Source organism: Bombyx mandarina, chromosome 19 (assembly GCF_030267445.1).
Source record: "Bombyx mandarina strain Sakado chromosome 19, ASM3026744v2".
Classification (NCBI taxonomy): Eukaryota; Metazoa; Arthropoda; class Insecta; order Lepidoptera; family Bombycidae; genus Bombyx; species Bombyx mandarina.
Window position 1 is genome coordinate 10,022,385 of NC_143225.1, and position 27,444 is coordinate 10,049,828.

General features: G+C 37.2%; 4 protein-coding genes across 4 annotated transcripts; 2 read left to right on the top strand and 2 right to left on the bottom strand.

Annotated features, from left to right (window-relative positions):
* Positions 1–352: 352 nt before the first annotated feature.
* On the bottom strand, positions 353–1,767 carry ND-18 (NADH:ubiquinone oxidoreductase subunit 18). The gene is made up of 3 exons (XM_028187079.2): positions 1,598–1,767; positions 1,335–1,494; positions 353–843 (listed from the first exon to the last, which is right to left on the bottom strand). Exons 1-3 carry the CDS (start codon positions 1,750–1,752, stop codon positions 487–489), a joined length of 672 nt encoding a protein of 223 aa, XP_028042880.2. The 5' UTR covers positions 1,753–1,767; the 3' UTR covers positions 353–486.
* Positions 1,768–4,023: 2,256 nt separating this feature from the next.
* On the top strand, positions 4,024–24,050 carry LOC114241555 (inhibitor of Bruton tyrosine kinase). Its single transcript, XM_028172447.2, has 15 exons — positions 4,024–4,268; positions 5,824–6,271; positions 7,256–7,433; positions 8,291–8,508; positions 11,986–12,183; positions 14,200–14,436; positions 15,464–15,600; positions 17,262–17,396; positions 18,690–18,987; positions 19,343–19,465; positions 19,810–20,086; positions 20,580–20,772; positions 21,495–21,696; positions 22,230–23,447; positions 23,866–24,050. The coding sequence occupies exons 2-15, from the start codon at positions 6,107–6,109 to the stop codon at positions 23,995–23,997; spliced, it is 3,711 nt and encodes a 1,236-aa protein (XP_028028248.2). The 5' UTR covers positions 4,024–4,268; positions 5,824–6,106; the 3' UTR covers positions 23,998–24,050.
* LOC114241641 (uncharacterized) lies at positions 9,078–10,754 on the top strand. Its single transcript, XM_028172565.2, has one exon. It carries the CDS (start codon positions 9,568–9,570, stop codon positions 10,552–10,554), a length of 987 nt encoding a protein of 328 aa, XP_028028366.2. The 5' UTR covers positions 9,078–9,567; the 3' UTR covers positions 10,555–10,754.
* Positions 24,051–25,289: 1,239 nt separating the features above from the next.
* On the bottom strand, positions 25,290–25,841 carry LOC114253179 (uncharacterized). The gene has a single exon (XM_028187947.2). The coding sequence runs from the start codon at positions 25,740–25,742 to the stop codon at positions 25,368–25,370; it is 375 nt and encodes a 124-aa protein (XP_028043748.1). The 5' UTR covers positions 25,743–25,841; the 3' UTR covers positions 25,290–25,367.
* Between the last annotated feature and the right edge of the window lie 1,603 nt (positions 25,842–27,444).

Below are 27,444 nucleotides of genomic sequence, written 5' to 3' on the forward strand. Positions count from 1 at the left end.
AGCTCGTCCAACCATCTAAGCAATAAAAAAAAATAACAAATATGGTAGGACCTCTTGTGAGTCCGCACCAGGCAGGCTGGTGGTACCCACCCGTGCGGTGGTCGTAAAGGTCCACGTTCCTCACAAACCACGGTGCTCCAACAGCTATCCTACGGAACCGGTATTGAATAGTTTGAAGAGGTTTTAAATTAGTGCAGGCTGCATGAGCTAACACTATACTTGCATAGGTCATAACTGGACGTATGCAAGTTCTGTGGAGAACCATAATATTATTAAGGGCCATTTTACTTCACTTGCAAATCATCAGATAGATAACAATGTGAGATTTAAATCTGAAGCAGAAATAATCAAAGCATTTTTACATATTGCTGTATTTCATTGCTATACAAATTATTTTAATTAACATAAGTAATATCACTGAAATCAAAGTCTACTTTTTCATAACATTATTTAATATAATAAAATCAACATTTTTGAACTACCGTTTTACTTAGTGGAGACTCGAGTACGACGATTCCAAGCAAAATTTAACCCATAGCTTTTAGGTTTGAAATCCTTCTCGGTTTTAGGAACATCAATGTACCACATCCATCCATTTTTCTCACAATGCTCAATTGCTTCATCAGGAGATCTGAACTGAATTTTGACATTGGACAGAGGATCTCCTGAGGATGTCCAGCCCATCAGAGGATTTTCCCAACGTTGACGAGTGTCAAATTCCATTTCCCAATGATGGATATTATTTGTACCACTCTGCATTGCATTCTTCGCAGGTTGATAAATACGTACACGGCGAGTCTTAATATGTTCTTCTGGGACTCCTAAAATGGGGCTGAGATCTGCCTAGAATTGTAAAATATATTTAGTTTGATATAATTATACAAAGGCAAACTTGTGACGAAATCCAAATTGACACTGCTGTTTTGCTTAAAATTTTGCCAAAATAGTGTAAATTCTAGACTAATTAATCATTATCTTCAAACGTTAGGCGAGTAAGTTTTATTTTATATTATTTAAAGGCATTCACTTTCTCTGTATTCATTTCTATGAAATATAACCATAGGAATATATTCAGATTTTATTATTGACTTAACGTTTGATGAGTTTGACTTATATAAATTTTATTTATTAAATTTCGCTAGCTGATATTTTGGTCTCTTTGACCTATAAACTGCATATTCCATGAAACATTCTTTTTTAGACATTTTTTAAAGAATGTAAAGTATTGTAGAGAGCAGTTTCATCATCATTTTTGTTAATGAATGTTCAAGACATTTTATTTTTAGAATAGCATCTACCAGCATAGAGCTCATCGAGAAAGACTTGTAAATTACCTTCGTTGGCACTACAATAGTGGAATCCAGTGCTTTTTGATGCCGAGCTTCTTCTGGCAAGGCCAAAACGGATTCGTTCTCAATTTTAGGTGCTTCCTTTCGGCACGTTGGATCTACATCAGCATAGCGAACATTGTACGTTGAAAACGCAGGTTTAAACCTGAAAAGAAATGGATTTCTTTCTATGTAATTTTGACAAAAATAATTTGGTATGGGTTTGGGTGCTTGTTTAATCTTAGATGGGATAAGAGCATGTAGCTCACCTTGATAAATGGTTCTTCGATAAACCTGCTGTCTGGCAGATAGCTTTGAACATTGCGACTTTTACGTAACAATCAGTCCAAAATATTATTTCTCTTTTGTTCCAACAAATTTTATCCAAATTGACATGACAATTGACTTTTTTGACATTTCTCATTTTATTTTACTCTGCGTTTCTTCTCCAACAATTAGACGACTTGGACTTTTCGGCGGGAACGCGAGCAGTCAAGTCGTGTGGTTTGTTTTATTTTGTCTATTTAGTGTTTCTTCAGGTTTAAATGTGTAATAACGGTTAAATGTTAGTTAACTGCTTAGTATCTTTGAAAGTGCACAAATGTGGGAAAATCAAACAAAGCCGCTGAACGTAACTCGTCGGGATCTTCCAAAAAGTCCACTGAAAAAGTCTCAGTAAATGACCAGCATTTTACTGGGATTATATTTCATACCTTATCATCACATCTCATTTCATTTCACTTCACTTCATGCCATGTTTCATATTAATCAACTTCATTTCATTTCACTTCACATTATCATTTTTCATAAAAATTTAGAATATTAAAATAATACTTGACCTAAAGGTTTTAGCTACCAGGTCATAAAATCCCTTAAAAAATCTATTATCTATGCTTCCAACCGACTGCCTAGAGCAAGACTGAGCAACGCTAATCATGTTCTGAAAAGGATTGAACATGACATAGTTCTTCTGGTGTCGGAACTAGTTCCAGAAAACATAAACTAAACAGTTCCGCGAAGTCTAGAACCTATTTGTAGTGTAGTGTAGTTTTGTAAAGTAGCCTACATGCAACCGAATTACGTAATGTAGCTAAAAAAACTAGCGATAGTGGTGAATGTTTTAAAATTCTCTAATTTTGAATTGAGATTTTCTAATAAATGGTTAAGTGCTCGTAAGAATGGTGCATGGTCAAGGTCAAAATTCATAGCAAAACATTTTTATTTATTCAACTATCGACTGTAACACGTAGGTCGTAGAGCATAACTTCATTATTCATAAAAATGTAATATGAAAGAGCTCCACACGCAGTTGCATTCACTCGCTCCATCACACTCCCTCATATTCGCACTATAATTCGCATTATCTCGTTACGTAGACTCGTGTCGGCTTGGACTCTTTCGGGTGGACTCGCCGCGCCACGCCGCGCAGTACATAAGCTCTAATTATGTCCGCATGTCCGTCATGTTCAACGCGTTCGTAGTTCCTTCTTAACTAATTTTCGTTCCTGCATAATAGTTCACTTGGAATGGAACTGTCTGCACATGTTAATTTTGACAACTCGGATTGAATGATATAGTTCCATATTAGAACATAGTTCCAGGAACTACTTCGGTCCAGAAACTACCCATGTTTATACACATATGGTCTAGTAATGTGAACCGATTACAATTTCTGGCTCCGGTTTATTACCGATTTGTTTCTCAGAAAACCGATTTTTAAGGCATTTTTAAGTTTTTTCCAAAAAGGCTAAATAATCATTAAATAAAACAAATTTACGTGCAAACGAAGAGTTTTCTTCATAAAATTAATAACCTTATTATTATATTTTATATAGGCTTAATGATCATATTATCCAATAGGTAATAAAAAGCTTTTTATTTTTGATTTAATACTATTGTATTTTTTCAAATTAGTTTTTTCTTATATTTTACATGGTAATTGCACTGTAGTTTTTAAATGTAATGCACGGGAATTTGAGTCTGAAACACGGTGTTTTTTATCTAGCAGCACGGTAGTTTGCTTATTTGATCTGGTAACACTGGTGTGGAACTGTGAATGTAACCAGTCACTCACATTCGCATGAATACGCAAACCCGCAAGTGTAGGATGACATTTGCAAATGATTATGCAAAGTTTTCGCTGCATTCGTGGTTTCCGAAGCTGTGTCGGTTTTTTAACAGACATCAAAGCGTGCGAACCGCGATCCTTCGCGTAGTCTCCCACACATTCGTGTGACCAGTTGCGCCCAGGATTGCGAAGGCAACGGACGTTTCGCTATTTTCATAGATCGTGACGTCTACTGTGTAGCGTATCTTTATCAAAAGAAATCCCATAAAAACAGCATGGCTGTTAATGATGTCTGGGAAAGAATTCAAAACTTTTTTCTTTTCAATGTTCTATTGACGAATTAAAAAGGAGGAGAAATTCGTGAGACATTCGTAAATAAGCGTAGGAGGAAGCGCAAACGGGTTCGCAAATTGAGTACTGAACCCATTTGCACAGCTGCTAAGTTTGCGAATGAATGTTTGACGGCTCTTCACATGCGCGCAAATATTCGTACATTGTACGGCCGAGTACGGTACGGTTGAGTGGCCGGCATAAAGCGTAATTAAAAACCGATATTCTTAAATAAAAACCGGTTTTTATCGGTATCTACAAAAGCCGGTTTTTCTCCGGTTTTCTTCGAACCGGCTCATCCCTAATGTGGTCTGTGACCATAGATTATGCTCTTAATATTTGTCTGTAGCACTCTTTTTGTAGTTCATTTATTTATTGTGAAATAATTAAATACTTTTAAACATTGCAATTACAATTATATTATTAAGATAATACCGTGATCATTTACGAAAAGTCATTTCAATGTTGTGTTTTACGTGAAAAATGGAATATTACTTTCAGTCTCATTTCGCTCTTAATCAAACAGCTGTTTTCTTGTAAATGTAAGTGCTATTATATCAACATATTATAAAAAAAAAAATAAACAAAAATAATTGTATTACAACCAGATTGTAAACTAGGCCCAACAATATTATTAAGCACATAATAACTGCTTAAATATTGCGTAAATTTATGAATTTGCAAAAAAACCGGTGTCACCTATGCTATGACCTTCACTAGGTACTTTTCGAATGAAATTTGATATATGTAATTATTATCAAATTTTTTTTTATTACTCAATAGCGATTAGCTTATCGGAGTTCATTAACCCTGACAAATTCGACACACTCGCAAATATCTTGCACATTCGAAAACTTTTGTAAATAAATCTAGGCTTGGACAGTTACACAGCTGAAACGTGCCAAAATATATAAGTTAATATCACAGAGGTCTTTGTCGGCCTTAAGAAATAAATATAATAATAATCACCTCATCGTCAAGCTTGTCTTCATTGTAAAAAAATATGTATCTAATGGCTACAAATCAATGCAAATATCTACTAATATTTAAGATCTGCCACTCTGTGCATTCGTGCATTCGTGTTGAGCGATGCGCCGGTGTTCGAATCCCAGGCGGGTACCAATTTTTATAATGAAATACATACTCAACAAATGTTCACGATTGACTTCCACGGTGAAGGAATAACATCGTGTATAAAAATCAAACCCGCAAAATTATAATCTGCGTAATTACTGGTATTAGGACCTCTTGTGAGTCCGCGCAGGTAGGTACCACCACCCTGCCTATGTCTGCATGCATGAAGCAGCAATGCATTTTGGTTTGAAGATTGGGGCAGCCGTTGTAACTATACTGGATAACTTAGAACTTATATCTCAAGGTGGGTGGCGCATTTACGTTGTAGATGTCTATGGGCTCCAGTAACCACTTCAATCCAGGTGGGCTGTGAGCTTGTCCACCGATCCAAGCAATTGGACTCTTAATTATTATTTTCATTCTAAGATTGAAGGAAGTATAATGAGAAATCAAAATTTCAATGAAACACAATTATTATGTTTTAGCCAAAATGTTCAGACTCCTGCATAATTACTTTGTAACTCTTTAAAAATGAAAGTTTTGTAAAGATAAATAAACTTGTATAAATGAATTAAAGAATATTGTTAAAATATAAAAATAATGTAAATGTAAAAAGAAACTTAAATAAGAGTTAATTTTTTTAATCTATTTGTTTGTTTGCTTGTTGTGTGTAAATAAATACCTTTACTCATATTAAACTTTATTTTTTTTGCCCGTTTATCCCTATTCTTAATGTGTAAAATACATATAGACGCTTGAAAGGCAAATGTGACTAAGCGACAATAACTGCTTTGTACATAAATGATAGGCAATAACCATATTCGAACCGCAAAAATAGAAAATTTCTAGGTCTATTAAAATCATTTCAATCCTACAGCTAGATTCGTTCAAATAGAATTTTTTTCAGGTATTTCAACTTTAAATTAGTCTACTGTAAAGTTTATGTATTGTCATCTAGTCACGTTTGCTTTTCAAGCGTCAATATAAACATTTCTTTATTACACTTGAAATTTTTTGTTTTAGATTGCCTCTGATATCATCATGTGCTGCTGAGGTACTTTAAATATAGTAGCTCCTTCGGGAGCTACTTCAGAGCTGCGCTCTACATAGTACCTGCATAAAGAATATCATAATCATTTTCTCATATCAACAGAATATATTAATACTATTGTATTCTAGTCTATAAAACTTCATAGAAGAAAAGTACCAAGTAAAATAATTGGCCAGCACTAAATGATTAAATAAGATTTTGTTTATGCTTTCATACAACTAAATCTGATTTTGTTTCGGAATAAAAACACTAAACATGAGTAAACAGAAAGCAGAAGTTGATTGCACATCAAAGTGCAAATCTCGCAACCACGGCCAGGTGCTCACAAGTGCAATTACAAAGCGATCAATTAGCGATGAAGCCCTTGCTAGTTTTATCAAGGCCACATGCTCGAATTTTGTCAAGGCTTTTGATAAAGAGGTATGTATCATTCAGTCTCTCTCTAACCCCTGGTGTTTTCATGTGTAATGCTATTCAAACTTTGGAAACCGTATTTAAAAAAGCAATATATGGAATAACCAAAAAAGAGAAATTAAAATTCGTCATTACAATTTGTAATCGAACTTTATTATAATATATTTTTATTGCTTCAACAAGTCAACAAGCTCACGCCCCACCTACAGTTGAGTGGGTAACGAAGCCCATTGACATCGACAACGTAAATGCGACCACCTATCTTGAGACGAGTTCTATAGCGCAACGGCTGCCCCAGGCTTCAAGCCGGAACGCATTACTGTTTCTCAGCAAAAATAGGCTGGGCGGTAGGCGGTGGTAATGCCGACATTCCTTTTTTTTTTTAATTAATAATTAGATGAAAAAAAATCTGTATTGTCTTTATCTAAAATTAGACAGAGACAAGACTTGTCTCGAGTTTTTGCAGGATTCAAAGCCTGTTTTCCCTCACGTCTTCTTGTTGCGTGACTGTGTAAGAAGCAACCATAACCCTCAGACAAGGCCCACTGAGTTTCTCGCCGGATCTTCTCAGTGGGTCGCGTTTCCGATCCGGTGGTAGATTCTGCGAAGCACGGCTCTTGCTAGGGTTCGTGTTAGCAACTTCGTCAAGTTTGAGCCCCGTGAGCTCACTACTAGTTAAGGTTCCGCTGAAATAGCCTCTCAAGCTTAGGTAGGAAAAAAAGCAATCATAGTCCAAAAAAATAAACAAATCCTGCATACAGATACTAGTTATTAAAATTAAACCGAAACTAAACTTTACATTTCATTCAGAATGAAAATTAAATGTAACGCAATTCAACATGCGTATACAACCTATTTGTCGATAAAAGATACTTTAATAAGATAAATGCATTTTAATTGAGCACAACACATGTAGGTACTAATAAAATCATCAAAATTCCTCATGTTATTTAGTTTGTAAAAGTAATCCTGAGACAAACTTCGTTATAGGGGCGAACGCCTCTTCACGTAGCAGCATCTCGAGGCAGAGTTGCACTAATGGAATGGCTGATCAAGCATTCCTCGGAAGCTTTTGCAAATGCCCGAGATCGCGAGTCAGGCTACACGCCTCTCCATAAAAGCATATTTTATGGTCAAATACATGCGGCTGTATCCTTAATGAAAATTGGTAAGCTTTAAAATATACATTCCCAATTGAATTTGATAAAGGTTTAGTTTAGTCTTGAAACCAACAATATAACTTAGTATTTTTTTTACCCCGCCTAATCCGGACTGTTAGCTCACGGAGCTCAGCCTCAGAGATTATGCTAACACTGGTCCTAGCAAGATAGTTGTTTCGCTGAATCTAACACCGAATCGCAATCACGATCCACTGAGAAGATCCAGCGAGAATCTTAGTGTATTGTGTCTGTGGGTTAGAACTTCATAACGATAAGGCATGGACACACAAATCGTAATAACCTATTTATTATTGCCTTAGGCAGAGCGAGTTAGAGGTCACCGCCCTCCAAGGAACATTTTTTAATTATTGCTTAGATGGTTGGACGAGCTCAGAGCCCACCTGGTGTTAAATGGTTACGGGATCCCATAGACATCTACAACGTAAATGCGCCACCCACCTTGAAATATAAGTTCTAAGGTATAGTTACAACGGCTGCCCCGTCCTAAGCGAAACGCATTACTGCTTCACGGCAGAAGTAGGCAGGGTGGTGGTACCTACCCACGCGGACTCACAAGAGGTCCTACCACCAGTAATTATGCAAATTATAATTTTGCGGGTTTGATTTTTATACACGATGTTATTCCTTCACCGTGGAAGTAAATCGTGAACATTTGTTGAGTACGTATTTCATTAGAAAAATTGGTACCCGTCTGAGATTCGAACACCGGTGCATCGGTCAACGCGAATGCACCGGAGGTCTTATCCTTTAGGCCACGACGACTACAGCTAGGGACCCAGATAAGCCGCTGCCTACTGCTTAGGACTCATCTTCAGTAACAGCATCCTTCTCATGAATTTAACAGGTTTAAACACCGATATAGTTGACAAGGATGACTACAAGGCCTTAGAGCACGCCATGCTAGACCGGCACTACATGTACGAACACGAAGGCGGTCAGCCCAGCGAGGTCTACGTGTGGGGAAGCAATTCGAACTACACCCTCGGAACGGGCACGCAGCAGCAACGCAACACCCCGGAATTACTCACGTATTTCAGCCGCAATAATTTATCTGTTAAACAGGTGGGTAAAATGATTCGTTATTTTATATTCGAAGTCGTCTTATTGGTTAATTTGAATTTAATAAATAAAGAGTCGCATTAAGAGTATGAAGGAAATGGTGGATTAAAAGATAAGACGCCCGGTGTATTCGTGTGGAACGATGCAGCGGTGCCCGTGTTCAAATCCCGCGAACAGTTACGATTATTTTTTTAAGGAAATACTTAACACGTGTTGATGAACGACCTCCACGATGAAGGAATGTCGTCATGTAATAAAAATGAAACTCTAAAATTTTATAGAATTACGTAATCATAGGTATTAAAAGCCACAAAAAAATATTTAAATGTTTGTCTATAGTTTTAACTTAAAGGGATTTTTAATCTCATACAGTCATCGGCACTTGATTAAAAGAAAAAATAAATATTTTATCTTCGAACCGCTGGAATCTTTTTTTTTCTTTTCTTAGATGGTGGACGAGCTCACAGTCCACCTGGTGTTAAGTGGTTACTGAAGCCCATAGACATCTACAACGTAAATGCGCCACCCACCTTGAGATATAAGTTATAAGGTCTCAGTATAGTTACATCGAACCTATTCCGTCTGAAATGTTATTGTCTGGTACAGAATAATAATACAGAAGAGCAAAGGACTAATATTTTGTAACACCCTAGAAATGATTTAGAATCATGTATAAAAATTTATAAACTAAGAAAATGGAAATCCCGATGTTTTCCGTTCCCTATTTTTCCTTCCTAGTTTCCTATTTTTTTATTAGTTTTCCTGCATATGAATCGCGAATTCACGTTATCAGTATGTATGTGATAGATATTTAGCAAACGTGTTAATTTTTTCCACGTGTTATATTATAATCGTGTATTTATATATAATAAACTATAAAAGTTCGCTTATTTTACAAATTACCGTAAAAAAATTTTTTGTCATGGACTCAACTTTCTACATAAATCCTTAACGTTTTGTAATGCCAATCATATCCAAATGTCAAGAGTTTCATCAAATGTCATTACAATTGTAATCGTTCATTAACCAATAGGTTTATTAATTTAAATGATCAAATGAAAAATGCATACGGTCGGGTTGCCTAGGACGTGTCTCGGCTTCACAAACGTCCTGTGCTTCATATTGGCTTTCATTGGTTTCGTAATATGCGCATGGTGTGCCATTAACACTGAATTCTTTGAGGAAGTAAATTATACAGTCACCAAGAGTCAGTTAGTTAGGACGATAGCTAAATTCATGAATTTAAAAGTGTGGATAACACCGATCACCACGATCCTAATGCCGGTGGGGGTCGTTGCGATGCTGACGTCATGCTGTGGCCTTCTCGGCGCAGGATGCAAAGTTAAATGCGCCATCAAATCGTATATCTTTCTAGTTTCGGTACTGTCATTGGTCGGGTTCTGGCTCTTCATTATATCAGGGTTATACAACATCTATACGAACAACGAAAAGACCGCAAGGTACATGCAAGGTTCCATACGATTTTACTACGGCAAAGAAGACGATTTCTTCACTTATATTTGGAATTACACGATGGTTAACCACGAGTGCTGTGGTGCAGTTAGCTATAGAGATTTTTCTAAATCGATTTGGCGGGAAAACAATCCGGACAAGCTGTTTCCCGTTCAGTGTTGCACGCTAGCGAATACGTCGAGCCTAGAGCCTGTATCTAAGAAATGTAATATAGATGAAGAAGATGAGCATAGCCACAAGGAGATAGGGTGTATGCACGCCCTGAGGAAATCAATTAAAATTAACAAAGGAAAGATAATTTTTTACTTGATCTTATTGGCGGTTTTCTATTTGGTGTTAATGCTGTTTTCGTATTGCATCATAAGAGGGGAACCGTTGCTAGGAGCCATGGCCACAGGGTTCGCGAATGTATTGAATCCAAAGCCCAGAGAAGAGACACAAGTAATCCAGTCGCGTACGTCGTTGGAGAATATGATATTCGTTGAGGAGCCGCCAAAGAAAGTGATGAGAGTAGTATCGACCGCGAATCCCTTTCAGACTTACACTTTTGCACCGAATTCTTACTCCGTGAAATGAAATCTGAACGATTTTTTTGAAATAAAGGAATAAAACATTAATAATCTCTTTTACATAATTATATATCTTACAAATACATACTAATATTAAAAGTTGTATATACAGAGGGCGTCCCAAAAAGACTTTATAAGAGAAGGGTGTGAGGGCTGATAAGTATGAGGTCTGAATGGAAAATTATTTATATAAATTATTTATTATATATTTGTATTTTAAAATAGGTATTATTAAAATAATTAAGGACACGCTCGTTGATTCTGCAAGTCTTAAGACAAGCTCATCGGTTTGTAAAGCCACTAGTGTTTAAAAATAATAATAAAAAACATCCATACTTTTAAGATGCCCGTATGCTTGAATTTGTTGATGCAATAAAAATTAAGTTCGGGAAGTTACAGCATTGAATGTTTTAGGTGCTTAAAGCGTGCATTCATTTTTTAAGTAGATGGGCTCATGGCCATTTGGTATTACCTATCATCTCCCATCTCGACACGTGAAGTCGCTGTCAATTGTATAAAAGCGAACCTATCATTCAATATGAATGCTTCATAGCAGAAATATGATGGTAATACCTATCTCAGCGAACACACAATACACCATAACAGTAGCATACGTTATTTCAATATGCTTTACCGAAAGCACTGTTACATATTATGCGCATCCACGAGAGGCGAACACGTCATTTCGGATCCTTCCGATCCACTAACAATGCTTTTAGGTACCTCAAGCACCGGTCGTCGTTCTCGTCGAACGCGCCGCTTGCGACGAAGGGTTCGGCGAAGAAATTAACCCAAACAGACAGTCCACTGAGCTCTCAGAGAATCTTCCCAGTTTGGTCGCGTTTTTGATCCGGTGGTAGATTCTGTGAACCACTGCTCTTGCTAGGGCTAGTATTAGCAACATCACCTGTGTGTTTAGTGCGAATTTGTTAACGTTCTCGATAGCGCAAAAGTTAACTAAAATTTGTGTGTAGTCGGAACGCTTGTCTACGATTACCGCTAGGGGCGCTGTCTCTCTCTCTCAAAAACTCTCACTAAGCACACAGGCTAGAGCTCACCTTTTCGCTCGGTTACGCTGGGTTACGCTGGGACGGCCAATGATCGGAAGCGCTGGCGGGACATCACAAGGAGTAAAATCATGTCGAATTATAATGGTCACGACCCTCAGCAGTGAGGAGGTGACGCTGGGATAGCTCTCTAAGACTACCAGCTTAGGTAAATTTTTTTATTGCCCTTGTAGGCAGACGAGCATACGGCCCACCTGATAGTGAGTGGTTACCGTCGACCATGGACTTCAGCAATGCTAGGAGCAGAGCCAAGCCGCTGCCTACCGCTTCTTTTTCTACCTACCTGCCTACCTAGGTAGAAAAAAATCGGAAAAAAGAGGCAATCCGTATACAAAAATTGCCGACCCAACCCAAGAATTTCTGTTTTCCAGGTCTGCCTCGGTAAGTTTCACAGTGTGTGGCTAACGTCGGGCCCAAATGGGAATGAAGTCTGGTGCTGTGGACAGTGCGGAAGGGCGGGCGGGCCTCACTATACTGCTCTTAGACCCACGCCTTTGAAATTAGCGGAGCCGTGCGTCAGTGTTGCCATAACATTGAACTCAACTGTGCTTCTACTCGAGGGCGGGGCTGTGAGTAATCTGAAGACTTTAAATTAACTACGATCTTGGTATTGTGATTTTTATACCATTAAAATTACTTTTACGGTCTAATTTCGCGTCTTTATTATTGTTTTATTATTTTCTTACGTTTCGAATTGTATATATACAGTTGTATATATGGACGCTTAAAAGGCAAACGTGATTAAGCGACAATAACTACTTATTACATAAATGATAGCCAATAACCATATTCGACGCGCAAAAAAAAAAATATTTCTAGGTCTATTAAAATTATTTCAATCCTACAGCTAGATTCGTTAAAATAGATTTTTTTTCAGGTATTTCAACTTTAAATTAGTCTACTGTAAAGTTTACGCATTGTCGCTTAGTCACGTTTGCCTTTCAAGCGTCGATATACAGTTTTCGTGATCACAGCGACTAAGGTATTGTAAAGTAAATTAAACTGTATTCGTATTTTTAATTATGTCCACTACTAGCGAATACAAAACAAACAAAAAAATGATTCCATGTGTAATATGTACATATGTATATATAGTGTGTTCCTCTAGTACAGCCTCTCCCAAAGTGGGCGATAACGCCCCCTTGTGGGCGCTGTAGGCCTAAAGGGCGGTAAGAAAGAGAGAGAGAGAGAGAGAGAGAGTATTCTTTATTGTACACCAAAAACAAATAAACAGTGCGATACATTAAATAGAAAAGTAAGAGACCCAGAAAAAAAACGGGGTCGTTGTGTAGAGTCTTGGGAGGCAATTTGTAATTTCATTTAGGACTCTTAGACACCGACTGAGCTCTCGCTATAGTGGTTTTTGAGTAGGTGAAAAAATGGAGGTGTTAAAAAATAATTTAGTCTCAAAGTGGGTAGTAGACAAAATAAGTTTGGGAAGTAAAAGCATAGACCTATATAGTAGGGACACGACATATTGTTCTATACGTACAATTGCTTATATAAATAGCACCCATTTTGAAGGCACATACATAAACATATATCTATCTCGTTCTTACTCACCACTTTAACTCGCAGGAAAACAATATAACAGTATTTCAGTGCGTACATAAAATGAAACATGAATATACGTAAATGTCTCCGTCTCCGTCTAATGAGGCCGAAAATCCGCCATGTTTAGCGCGCCAAATGTCATTGTCACGTCAGTTCGGCCGTCTGTTTTGGGTTGTACATTATTTATTGACTTTGATATCGATTTAATATGATTGCTTATATAAAATTTCTTATTTTAACATGCTTAAAACATACAAAAATAATAATTAAAACATATTTTATAGGATCTCAAGAAAGTCGTCGGAACTATTTAAATAAAATAGTTTTATAACACTATTGTCAACTCGTTAAATATTTAATAATTAAGTGATTTTAGAGAGGAAGTCACAAGGAATGTTTGTAATTTTATTAACGAATAAATGTTCTGTAGGTGTTTTTTTTATCAGGCGGTACCTTGATAAGTTTAAAATTTGAATCACTCTCAAGTGAGAGTGATTCAAATGGTGCGGCGTACCTTCCTTGAGGTGCGCTGCGGTAGTGTGTTACGGACTTTAGAGTCAGCAAAACAATTAAAATAGATTGTAATAGTCTAAGAAAAACACGTACTCAAAATACGATAACATTCAGCATGCTAGAAATGGGCAGATGGTACTGTACTACGCCATATATCAGTGTAGCAAATTTTAAAAATCGTCATATCGTTTACTTGGCAAATTTGAAGCACGAACTCGTCTTAGATTTCACATAATATCTAAATCACATCATCTTTGCACATAACAATATACTTACTTCCTATTGAAGTATAAATTCTACAAATACATTCATACTCAACAATATTTAAAATAAAATGAGCCAAGAACGTTTATCGATAAAATCTACTAACATTAAAATCTTCTGGGCAGCACTAAAACCGCCATGTTTTGTGGCCAGATGACGTCACAGTGGCACGAATTTTTTGTTGACGTTTCATTTCCATAGGTTTCCTACTTCAGTGAGTAAAAGTCGATACAATTAGACTATCATCAATGCAGGTAATTCAGTATACTTTGGACGGCACGGAAAACGTCAGTCAATCGAATACGAAGACGCCATCTTGTATCAAACTGCCTGCGGTGAGGCCCCTCATGAAGCTGTCGGCGCCCCTCGGGGTCCGCGCCGGCCGGACCCACGCCGTGGTCTGGAACAGCCGGGCCGTGTACACGTGGGGCACGAACCTGGGGCAGCTGGGACACCCGCAACAAGACGGAGACATACCAGCGCCTAAACGAGTGAGTTGCCTACCCTTTTTTTTATCCCATCTAAGTTGAGAGCCTTGAGAGGCTATATCAGCGTAGCCTTAATTAGTAGGTGAGCTCACGGGGCTCAAACCTGACGACGTTGCTAACACGAACCCTAGCAAGAGCCGTGCTTTGCAGAATCTACCACCGGATCGGAAACGCGACCCACTGAGAAGTTCCGGTGAGAAACTCAGTGGGCTGTGTCTGTGGGTTAATTTACTCGTCGAGACCTTCGTCGCAAGTGAATCGCAAGTTCGACGTGAACGATGACCGGTGCTTGAGGCGCCTAAAAGCACGTTAGTGGATCGGGAGGATCCGAAATGACGTGTTTGGGGCGATGTCGACTGCTTTCCATTTTGTCCGCAGGATCGGGGATGTTGCCTACCCGAGATTCGAGAACCGCCGCAACATGTATGCGACCTAATGTCGAATCTAATCTCATTAATCTTTGAGGACCACCCTATGGATTTTTTTTATTGCTTGTTTATTGGACGTGCTCACAGGCCACCTGGTGTTAAGTAGTTACTGGAGCACATAGACATCTACAACGTAAATGCGCTACCCACCTTGAGATATAAGTTCTGAGCTGCCCCACCCTTCAAACCGAAACGCATTACAGCTTCACGGCAGAAATAGGCAGGGTGGCTGTACCTATCCGCGTGGACTCACAAGAGTTCCTACCACCAGTAATAATGTGTTCCTTATGATTATTTCAATGCATTGTTTCCTGCCTATTTCTGCCGTGAAGCTGTAATGCGTTTCTGCTTAAAGAGTGGGGCAGCCATTGTAATTATACTGAGACCTTAGAACTCATATCTCAAAGTAGGTGGCGGCGTTTACGTTGTAGATTTATATGGGCTCCGGTACCCACTTAACACCAGGTGGATTGTAAGCTCGTCCACACTTTTAAGCAATAAAAAAATATTTAGGGATGTCATGTCTTATTCGTCAAAAATACACATACGTATAGATGTCGCCACTTGTACCTAATGGCCTCTAATTCTCAATGTGTTCGCAGGTAATGATATCAATGAACAATAGAGACGAACCCGGACTGGAGTTAGTGGAGACAGGAGACGCGGCCACCGTGTTGACGACGAGTCGAGGCGACGTTTACTTACTGCACAAGTTTATATGCAAAAAAATCGCAATTAAGTGAGTCCTCAGAACATTATGTATTTTTTTTTATTGCTTAGATGGGTGGACGAGCTCACAGCTGGTTGTTAAGTGGTTACTGGAGCCCACAGACATCTAAAACGTAAATGCGCCACTCACCTTGAGATATAAGTTCTAAGGTCTCAAGTATAGTTACAACGGCTGCCCCACCCTTCAAACCGAAACGCATTACTGCTTCACGTGAAGTTTCTAAAACAATATGACGGTAGCCTTATTAGTCATGTTGGTTATCTCGCCACCGTTGTATTCCCCTCATCATCTCGAGATATTTGGCACATTATTTGTTGAGTGCTCTGAGGAATTGTTTGAGAGTACCGGAGTAGAGTTCATCCATACTACTTAGAGCCACTGCGCTCATCCACACTGCGTTTCCAGAGTTATTTTTTGTCACGTACCATCCGGCTTTGGAATGAGCTCCCCTCCACGGGGTTTCCCGAGCGCTATGACATGTCCTCCTTCAAACGGGACTCATGGAGAATACTTAACGGTAGGCAGCGGCTTGGCTCTGTCTCTGGCATTGCTGAAGTCCATGAGCGACGGTAACCACTCACCATCTAGTGGGCCGTATGCTCGTCTGCCTACAAGGGCAATAAAAAAAAAAACTTCGCACTAAATTGAACCTTGAAGATCCGGATAACATTCCTTAAAATTCGTTTTAAATTAAATTCTGAAAGATAAGCACTGGATAGGGGCGTATGCTAGGGTATCCTAGCAACTCTTAAGTCCATTACCGACTTTGTGCCTTTCTCTCTCTCTGTGCTTTATTGTTTCACGTTTGTCATATAAATAAATAATAGTTTAAAACAACTAACAAAATACGCTTTTATAGAACATCCAACTAAAAATAGAAAATAAATTTTAATAAATTTGAATTAAAAATAGTGTAAGAAAAATCATATTATTATTGTAAAAAAACCGTGGGTTGCTTTTCAGGATATTATCAAAATTACCCTTCTATTCATATCTGTTCTTAAAATATTTATAACTACTGATACCATTGAACTTTTCAGCACCCGCTTTAGCAGACCCAATCTAGGCAAGCACTTACCTACTCCTCGTCCAACTAACCTTTATAATAATCTAGTCAGAAAAGTTGAAAACCTTGACATATTTGGCGATTCCCTTCCAATATTCAAGAACAAAATTATAAAAAGTTGTTGTTGAACCTCAGCCTCAGCCTTGGTCTGAGTACTCGGGTATTACTGTCCTTGTTGTCTTTCTTTTGTTTTTAACTTTTTATTATTATTAATAGTATTGTTAAATCTCTATTGATATATTAATGTAATGCATGCTGTGATTGCCTATAATTAGAGTTGCAGTTATCAATTGCTCTGTACATGTCAATGTTATTTTATGTCTTACTGTAAACCCTGTCGGTAATCCTTAAATAAATAAATAAACTATTATTTATTTTTCATTTCATATTTTTCAATATTTTTTTTCCATTGTTTTTTTATATATTTAATTGACATCGGTCCTTAATTACCAAATTTCGAGTTATCCAACGTTTTGAAGGGGTTCAAAATCATGTTCAAAGATTCCGTTACAAACATACATACACACATACCTCTGAAGCTAATAAAAGCGTATTAAAATAGATAATATTAGTTTTCATATTAATCAGATCAGATAATTTTCAGACAAATAAACCTGCGTCAGGTGTGCGTAGAAGCGCGGATGAGCAACCAAACCGGCTTCACGAGAGTCACCGTGCTGCTACTGACCAACGTTGGACAATTGCTGCTCTGGCAAGACACAACTAACCAACTCACAAGGTGTGCCCCAGTTTTTTTATATGCCTTAATATATCGTCTTCTCGCATTAAAACTGTATAATCTTAAAACTTACTAAATGATACAGGAGAGTGTTTTAAAGGTTTAAACATATGATATTTTTAATATTAATCATCTTTGCATAATTTATTTTTTAGTTTTTACCAGTTACATTATCTGTCTTTTAAAGTAAGATAAAATTATGGATTAATTTTGTTAATACATAGTAGTTAATGTATAGGTAAAAAAAAAATTAAACTATGCTCTTTTGACAGTATTTATGAGAAAAATACTGGTGATACCAAATGATTCCGCATATTAACTCAATTTCGAATATTTTTGGAAATTGTACACTTTTAATGCGAAAAGACGATATATCGATATCATTGACAATATCTGCTCACATGAAAGATTGAATTGAAGGCTGACCAGTAAATTTCAAATAAATATGTTATTTACTTTTTTTACTGACACATAAATAATCTTCTGCCAGACCAATAATACTAACCCAGTTATGTACCTGAGTTTGATAGTTAACAGAGCCCGTTACTTATAACATAAAAGCTGCTTCCTTTAGACCTGGAGTCACTTCTTCTAGACAACCCGAGGATCTTCAACACAATTTCATATAAAGGGTCCACTGCAGTAATGATGAATATCCAAAATTAGTGTTTTTTTAACTGAGTATACCATATGGAAGCTTCATATTAAGCTGTTAGTAATCTCATTTTAAAACTTACCAATATCGCTTACTCTCGAAATATATACGTTTTTTTTAAATGAGGTATACATACATCTAGGTCACTGTTATCCTTGCTAGGGCAGTAATGATAAATGTCCATCGTCGCCATCTTGTTTTCTAGCATCGATACGTTTAACGCATATTAAGTTTATTACATACGATCCTGTGGACCGAATGGTAAACAGTCGACGTCGCCCTAAACACGTCATTACGGATTCTCCCGATCCATTAACGCTGCTTTTAGGTACCTCAAGCACGATCATCGTTGTCGTCGAACCCGTCGCTTCGGACGAAGGGCTCGACGAGTGAATTAACCCACAGACACAGCCCACTAAGTTTCTCGCCGGATCATCTCAGTGGATCGCGATTCTGATTCGGTGATAGATTCTGCGAAGCACTGCTCTCGCTAGGGTCAGTGTTAGCAACACTCCCGATTTGAGCCCCGTGAGCTCACCTAGTCGCCCGGTTACGCTGACATAGCCTCTAAAGATCATCAGCTTAGGTAGAAAAAAAAAGTATATTAAATTGAAAGCAATTTTGTTATGTTCTTCCAGATGCGTATTTGGTCTCCAGCATCAAACCATCATAACCCAAGCCGTTCTCACGCACGAAGCTCTGTATTTCACGACTAAGCACGGCGAAGCGTTCGTCGGCTACATATCGCGTAAGACCTCGCCCATAGCTCTATCTCAGCCAATCAGGAAAGAGAAGGAAAGAGACAACAAGAGCACCCTTGTGAAGTTCTTAGAAAAAGGCGACTGTACTTCTGTCAGGATAATGAAAATACCGAATATATATCGTGCCGTCTCTATTGCAGTCGATGGCGAGGGATTAAACTTTGCCTGTCTACAGGTAATATTTTTATAAAAGTTAAGTCGCTCTCATGTACCGTCCATTCCCTTGCTGCTTTCAAGTTTTTTTTTATGAAATTTTTTACTGCATAAATGTGTGAACGATCTTACAGCCCACCTGGTTGTTAAGTTGTTACTGGAGCCCATAGACATCTACAACGTAAATGCCACCACCCACCTTGAGATATAAGTTCTAAGGTCTCAAGTATAGTTACAACGTCTGCCCCACCCTTCAAACCGAAACCCATTAAAAATGCTTTTCAATTGTATATGTATAAAATACGGCCGTCGTTTCAAAGCCATTGAGATGCAATAAAAATCGTATGTGAAATTCATTGTGCTTCGATTAATTTCAGATCAAACCCACATGCGGCTTGAGGTCTGGGCCGGAGCTATCGCCGACGAGTTTGTCGAAGCACATGGAGTCTCTACGCGAAACTGCCGCTGTAGACGACTTACTGCACGACGTTTTGTTTAAAGTAAGTCCTTATTGTTACGCTGGTAAGAGTAACGCCATCTATCGCCGAATAGTCGAACGAATATCGAAGGACCTAGTAGTGTCTCGAACGCTCGAGAAGTACAACGCCATCTATTGTCAGATAGCGGAAACACAACACTAGACTAAAAAGCGTTGTAGATATGGCACGCAGTCCGTTAGTAATCGGAACTACTCGAAGCGAAACAGCGATCAAAACAAATTTAGGATACAATCTCACCGCAAAGTCTTTGTTTTCAACTATGATTCTTTTACATTCGGCATTAACAATCAGTTGTTTTAAAAATGTTTATACAATAAAAGTAACAAAATAAATATTTATTACAGGTAGGCACGAAACTGTATCCCGCCCACATCTACATTATAGCAACGAGCAGTGAATACTTATATAAAATGTATGAAGAGAACCTAACGGACAACAACGAGAAACCAATAATTGCATTAAACAATATACATCCCGATGTTTTCGATAGAATATTAAAATACGTTTACACCGGGACATGCGATGTTGCGGAACTGGGCCCTTGCAGTTTGAAGATTAAAAAGGAAGATGTAATTGGAAAGAAAGATTTGGATGATATTGATATTGAAGTAGATGTTATCGGTGAGTTAAGTTTTATATTATGACGTCACACCTAATGATACTGTACAGATGTGGTTCGGATATATTCTGCGACTTTAAAAAAAATAATGGTGCGCGTGCAACTTCGTGCACGTGAAAGAAGTGAAACTTCTTTTGCGGTGTGTGGTATTGTGGTTTTCTTAATTTTTCATCCTTAAATCAAATTTCTCTTGTAATAGGGAATTATTTGTATAAGAGAAACAACCTAGCTCGCTTTGTCCTTCCCCTCTACACGATCGAGTGGCTCGCGAGATGCTCTATTTTTTCACTCTCGCTCTTCCTAAATTGTATCTTTTCATTCTAGCCGTAAAGAATCTGTCGCGAGTTAAACTTTACTATCAACGCGCCTAAAAAAGTTTCACTTCAAAAAAGGAATTTCGGTTTCTTATCATGTAGCATTTGTCCAACATACATTTTTTTTGAGACATTGATGCTTTGGACAAAATCACACATTTATTACTGTAAAAACTTGCAGAGAACTCGTCCGAAATATCAGCGTACGAAGTCTACAGCAAACAAAACGAGAAATCGAGTAGGAAATCACGTAATCGCCGCAGTACTGAAACTCCGACCAGACAAAACTTGTACTGTGACCCCGTAAGGATGGTGCAGGCCGCCGCTAAAAGACTCCACGTTAAGGGACTACAAAAACTTCTTGATAAGTTCTAGTATGAATCCGATATTTTTAAACTACATACTTATTATAAATCGTTGCCAAGTAATTCATTCATAAAAAGTAAAGTTAGCCCCTGGAGAAAGCCGTGTAAAACAAAAATCATCTATATATTAATATGTGAAGCAAAAACTTTGTACCCCTTTTTATGAAAATTGCGCCGACGAAGGTGTATGAAATTTCGTACACTTATAGAGAATATAAAGAAGGAGTGCAGAATGCTAATATTTTATTTAAATTATGAATTAATAAATCAATAAAAAAACATTACACACACTACCACGTGTTTGACACACACACATTATAAATACTCTTTGTTTACTGTAAAATTTTTGTTATTGCTTACAGTCTGTGTCAAATTGAGAATAGGTTATTATAGCTTATCTTTAATATTGTTATAGCCGATACCTCATTCCTAGAATTATCGAGAATATTCCACACATCTCTAGTAGTAGTTTCCGCTATCTGACAATAGATGACTTTGTAATTCTCGAGCATTCTGGGCCCTTCTAGGTCCTTCGATATTCGTTCGACTATTCGGCGATAGATGGCGTTACTCTTACCGGCGTAACAATTTAATTTGTCCGTAGTGTAGTCTTGGCGAAATCTGTGATTATAGCAGTAAAGTATTTGACAATAGAACCATAAATTTCAATTAATTATAGTCGAATTTCGACTACTGCGGGACCACTAGTAAGCTTAATTACGTTTGTTTAGTTACAGAGATGGCGCTGTGCTTCTCAGAGAAAATGCGACGTCCATAAAAAACGCTCCACTATATTGGGACCGGGATGCATTCCCAGAACTGGTCGACACTAATGTCTGTTCCAAGGATGGAATGCTAATTTCTGCTCATAAGTGTGTTCTCGCAGCCCGCTTGGAATATTTCAATGGGATGTTTATGCATTCTTGGACTGAGGTAAATTTTGTTTAATAAATATTCTCATTAGTCGGTCTCCGATGCATTGTAGTAATGGTTATCTTAATCTTTAAACTGTAACACATGTTTTAATTTGTTTATTGCTCAGATGGGTGGACGAGCTCACAGCCCATCTGGTGTTAAGTGGTTACTGGAGTCCATAGACATTTATAACGTAAATGCGCCACCCACCTTGAGATATAAGTTTTAAGCTCTCAAGTATACTTACAACGGCCGCCCCCCCTTCAAACCGAAACGCATTACTGCTTCACGGCAGAAATAGGCAGAGCGGTGGTACCCGTGCGGACTCACAAAAGTTTGTCTTGTGACAAAAAAGCAAGACTGGTGTCAATATGCCTTTTTATAGCTAGGAACATAATATGAAAGCCGTTATAGAACTGTATTTGTAATAATAAATATTATGAAGTAACTTTAATCTCATATCTTTACCAAGACAAACTAATTATCTGCTATCATTTTTTCTGGCGAAAATTAAATTTATAAACGATTAAAACGATGGTATTTCATTTCAGAGCAAGCTGCTATCGAAAGTGTCCCTTCCAATCAACCACAGTATTCTATTGCCGGTCATCAATTTTCTATACACCGACGTTTGTCCAGAAGTCGAAAACTGTGACAGTATCGATTTTATTTGCAACTTATTGATTGTCGCCGATCAACTATTCATAACAAGGTTGCGCGAGATGTGCGAAATTGCTTTAGCAAATTTGATTACGCTCAAAAACTGCGCTGAATTGTGTCAATTTGCTCACACGTACAACTCGACCCAACTAAAACAGTGCTGCATGGAATTCATATCGCTCAACTTATGCAGCATCTTGGAGAACAGATGTCTCGATCTAGTGGAAGAATCATTACTTGACGATATCACGAATTACTATTGTAAATTTAACCCGATAATGTCTTCAAGAGTTATAACGCCATTCTTTAATGCTCCTTCGGACGAAGTTATAGATGAATTCGCTAAAAACTTCCCAGTCGATTTAAATTACGTAGATGAAGATGTCAAAAGACAAGACACTGCAGAGTTAACGAAGAAGAAAAAGCCTTCAAAAAAGATAGAGTACACAGATAGAGAAAAAGAAAGAATGAGATATGAATCGGTGAACTCAGTATCTTCACTTGACCTTTCAAATGAGACTGGTGATATTACATTATCTCTCAGCAATATTGAGAAGGACGAGAAAGGCTCTAAAGAAAAGCAAGAGAAATGGATCGAGGTACCGTCATCACAAACAAAACAAAGCAAAGTAGTCCAAGCTCGATTGAAAGCCATAAGTAATGCCAAAGAGATTCTCGATGAGATTCCCACAGAATCATTCACAAAGCTGACTAAAAGTAGCTCCTCCAGCGCTATGATTGTTGTAGAACCATCCACGTCACGCATGTCCGTCTCTCCAAAAGATTCTCCTATTGCAGAAATGGCTAGAAGCCCTCAAAACAATATTTTTATAAGTCATGTTGGACCAAAACTATCCCAAAAGCAAAGGAAAAAATTAGCAATGCAAGGCAATGAACCAAACACAAGTTTGAATGACTATCTGTCTAATAAATTGAACATTGGCAGTCCTACAAGCAAACCCAAAAATCCTTGGAAACTATGTGAAACTCCAATAGCATGTAACAGTCCAAACTTCAAACCTGTGGAATTTGATAAAATATTGACTGATCAAAAGAAGCAAAAGGAGAACTCTTCAAGAATTATGACGAAATCTTTGACATTAACACAGGTAATGTGACTAATTAAAATTTTTGTATTGACGGAATGTGACATTATTTTCATATTTTATTAGATCTATTATCAAAATAATTTGTTTTTAATTCCATCAATAATACTTCTTTTTTCATTGAATTCAAATAATATCAATTTAAATAAATAAAATGGATTTGTTATTGGGGAAAGTTAACATGATACTATATGACTGATTACTAAATGTCTTTTTTTTTGCTTAGATGAGTGGATGAGCTCACATCCCACCTGGTGTTAAGTGGTTACTGGAGCCCATAGACATCTACAACATAAATGCGCCACCCACCTTGAGATATAAGTTCTAAGGTCTCAGTATAGTTAGAATATCCAGATTAGGTTACCACAGATGAATCAGAAACTTCGTTGATTCTACTTTTTATTACTCTGATTATTTTTAGCTTGAAGATAAAGCAATAGAGCAACTGGAGAAGTTTTACAATGTACATGAGATTGATGATGAACTCATAACTGTTCGTCGCATTGAGCTTCTGGTGTCTGCACCTCAATGGATCCACACCGCCCCAAAATGAAAATGTGCTATTTTGTATTTAAATATTTTTAATATATGACATTTGAATGCTGATTCTTGGTTTTTGTTTCCTAAACACTCATTCTATGTTTGATTTCTAAAAATATAACATTTTACCATAGAAATCATAAGATAATAATTATTAACAGATTTAAAATAAACAACATAGTATGTACTCAATATATTATCTATTACAAGCGAAGTAAATTGTCCCTTTTTAATAAGTTGACTACAAAACTTACATAGGTCCACACCTATGTAGTGTTCGCTCACGCAGACCATACTAACTTTAAACCCCTCAAGAGAGTCAATCCCGTTTTGCTCGATAGCCGCCGGAACACAATGGTTCGTGAGAAACGTGGATCTTCACAGCGACCTGGAATTTTGTTCTATCAGTAAGTATCTACAGTTGGCATCAGTGCGCTATTTCGAGAAAGCGGCGCGACACGACAACCCTCTTGTGGTGGCCTCCGGTAACTACATACCCGATCCTGCGGACTGGACGGTAAACAGTAGCCATCGCCCTAAACACGTCATTTCGCCGCCCCATCCCCCATCGGTGCTTTTAGGTACCTCAAGCACCGGTCAGTGTTTTCGTCGAACCTGCCACTTGTGACGAAGGTTTCGGTGAGTAAATTAACCCTCAGACAGAGCCCATTGAGTTTTCTGCTGGAGCTTCTCAGTAGATCGAGTTTCCGATACGGTAGTAGATTCTTCGGAGAGTTAGTTTTAGTAACATCCTCAGATTAGAGCCCCAAGAGCTCACTTACTCGCCCAGTGACTGATATTACCCCCTAGGTTAGTCCCACTCACGTCCTAGATTTTTTTCTACCTATGCACTAGGATGAAATTAGTTTCTAGAAATTAATTGCATTTTCTAATTTAAAAAAATTACAATCCAAATATTGTTTCACAAAGCACCTGTCAGCATCGACCTTTGTTACCAAAGCTCATCAAAAATTATAAAATTATGCTGTATCACAAAGATAATGTTCATATTAGAAACAACACCAATGATTAACATGAAATGTTTGAGATGGAAAATTCCGATTTTATAATTTATATTAATCTATATAGATTGATCTTCACAGTCACTAGTAGCTATTTGAATGTGTATTTTACAATGTTTATTGTATACAGTACATTAGTTTAAATGACTTAAATTGTAATAATATAATTTTTACTTACACTTTTCATTCCATAATCTTCCATTATTCAGTGATTTGAATTTTAAGAACAATAATAATTCTAGATTATGAACATAATATTATTAATGAAATAAATGAAGTCACATAAGCTTGTAAGATAATTTATTATAACTATACCACCAAGGACTATGTATTAAAACTATGCATTTAACAACAATAACAATTACTTTTTGGGAGGAAACCGTTTTAATAGTTCATTCATTTGTCGATGCGTTAACTTCTTCTCTCCGGGCACCAGGATTCCTTTTTTCCCTTGTTCTCTTTGAGTGGCCATCCTTTCTGAATATTCTTTGAAACAACTACTGAAAGCGGTAACCTCTTTAAGGCATTTTTGCTCATTGAAATCAGCTTTTTTAAAACAAGCGAACATTACAGCCAATTCTTGCATACATGCACTTTCCTTTTGCTTGTCTCCTTTTCCTGAAACAGTTTTCTTTAGTTCCAGAGGTAACAACAATTTGAAGGGAACAGGTTCTCTTTGTGGTCTTCTCGCATTGTTGCTGGAAGGTGGCCCGCGGAGTACCGAGAGCAACCTCATATTTGATTATTTATTATTTACGACAAATTAGGCGACCTTTTATTCAGAATGTTTTGATAAATTTTTATTTTTTATTTGTAGGTTAATAAGTTTTCATTATATTTTCCATTTGTACTGGCAAAGGGAACACAACCTATAAAGTCAACTTTTTGTATCAAAATATCGAAAATATGTGTCACATGAAAATTGAAATGTTCTAGCCCGGTGACGCTGACATGGACTCTCTAGACCATCAGCTTAGGTACGAAAAAAATGAAGTATTAAAAAATAAGATTCACTTTTTGGCAGGTACACGAGGGAGGAGGGAAGTTTTGTAATTTATTTTATTTTGTAAATTTTGTACTTGTTCAAGTCTAAAACCTGTAATAATGATAACTTTTTAACTGTTTGGCATCTATGAAAGTGCACAAGTTTATAAAATGAAATTTAGACATTGGAAATGGCTTCTCGGATTTTTACGAGTCTCAATAAATTCTCACGATTTTATTAGGGCATTGCATTTCATATCATGTCATCTCTTTTAATTCCATTTCATATCACCAAATTCCATTCTAATTGTGTACAATTTTAGATTAAATAACTACTGCCATTTCATTTTTCACTTAAACTTAGATAAGTGGTACCTATTTAAAAGAGTTTGGAAAAAGCTCCCCGTTTTAATTCAATATTTTTGCCACGTTTCATTCAAATCTATTCCAGATCCACGATGCTCTCTGAGTGCTATAACATCTCATTCGCTAATGGGAACTTAAAATATACTGTTGGCAGTGATTTGGCTACGCTGACATTATAAGTGTCCATGGAACCAATATGTAGTCATCAAGTGACCTGTTCACTTGTATGGAGACTATAAAAAATTACCGTAGTAAAAAAAAACCTACGGATATTTGTTAATACTAGACGATGACCGAGCTTTGCTCGGTTTTTTTTTGATAACGCCATCTTGTTGTGTCTTTAAAACGGTTAGTTACCCTGTATTAAGAAAAATAGTATTATTATTCGCCAATAGATGTCAGGAAGAGTTGATTATTGAAAACACGAATAAAACAACATTTTCTGAAAATAAATCGTAGCTAGATCGATTTATCGCCCCCGAAATCCCTTCTAGACTAAATTTTATGAAAATCGTTGGAGCCGTTTCCGAGATTCAGATTATATAAGTATAATATATTATTAATATACAACAATTGCTCGTTTAAAGGTATAACAAAGATAATATCCCAACGATTTTCCTGTGTTATGTCTGATATATGCAAGCCAGGTCAAATTCAGACATTCGTATAAATAAAGTTCTGGATCTATTAATTTGCATTACGGTACGTAATTAATAACGCACATGACGTACGAACTTAATATAATAGGAAACGTGATATTAAACCGTAAAAGTAATTTTAATTGTGTCTACTATTCTCTAAAACCAAAGAAAATACCATATTATGTCAACAAGGTACTTGTATCGATGCGGAGCTTTTTTTTTTTTGTGGCTGCCCCACCCTTCAAACCGAAACGCATTACTGCTTCACGCAGAAATAGGCAGGGCGGTGGTACCTACCCGCGCGAACTCGCAAGAGGTTCTACCACCAGTAATTACGCAAATTATAATTTTGCGGGTTTCATTTTTATTACACGATGTTATTCCTTCATCGTGGAAGTCAATCAGCCTAAATCACTGGGGTAACAAACTTGAAATAAGGAGGATTTC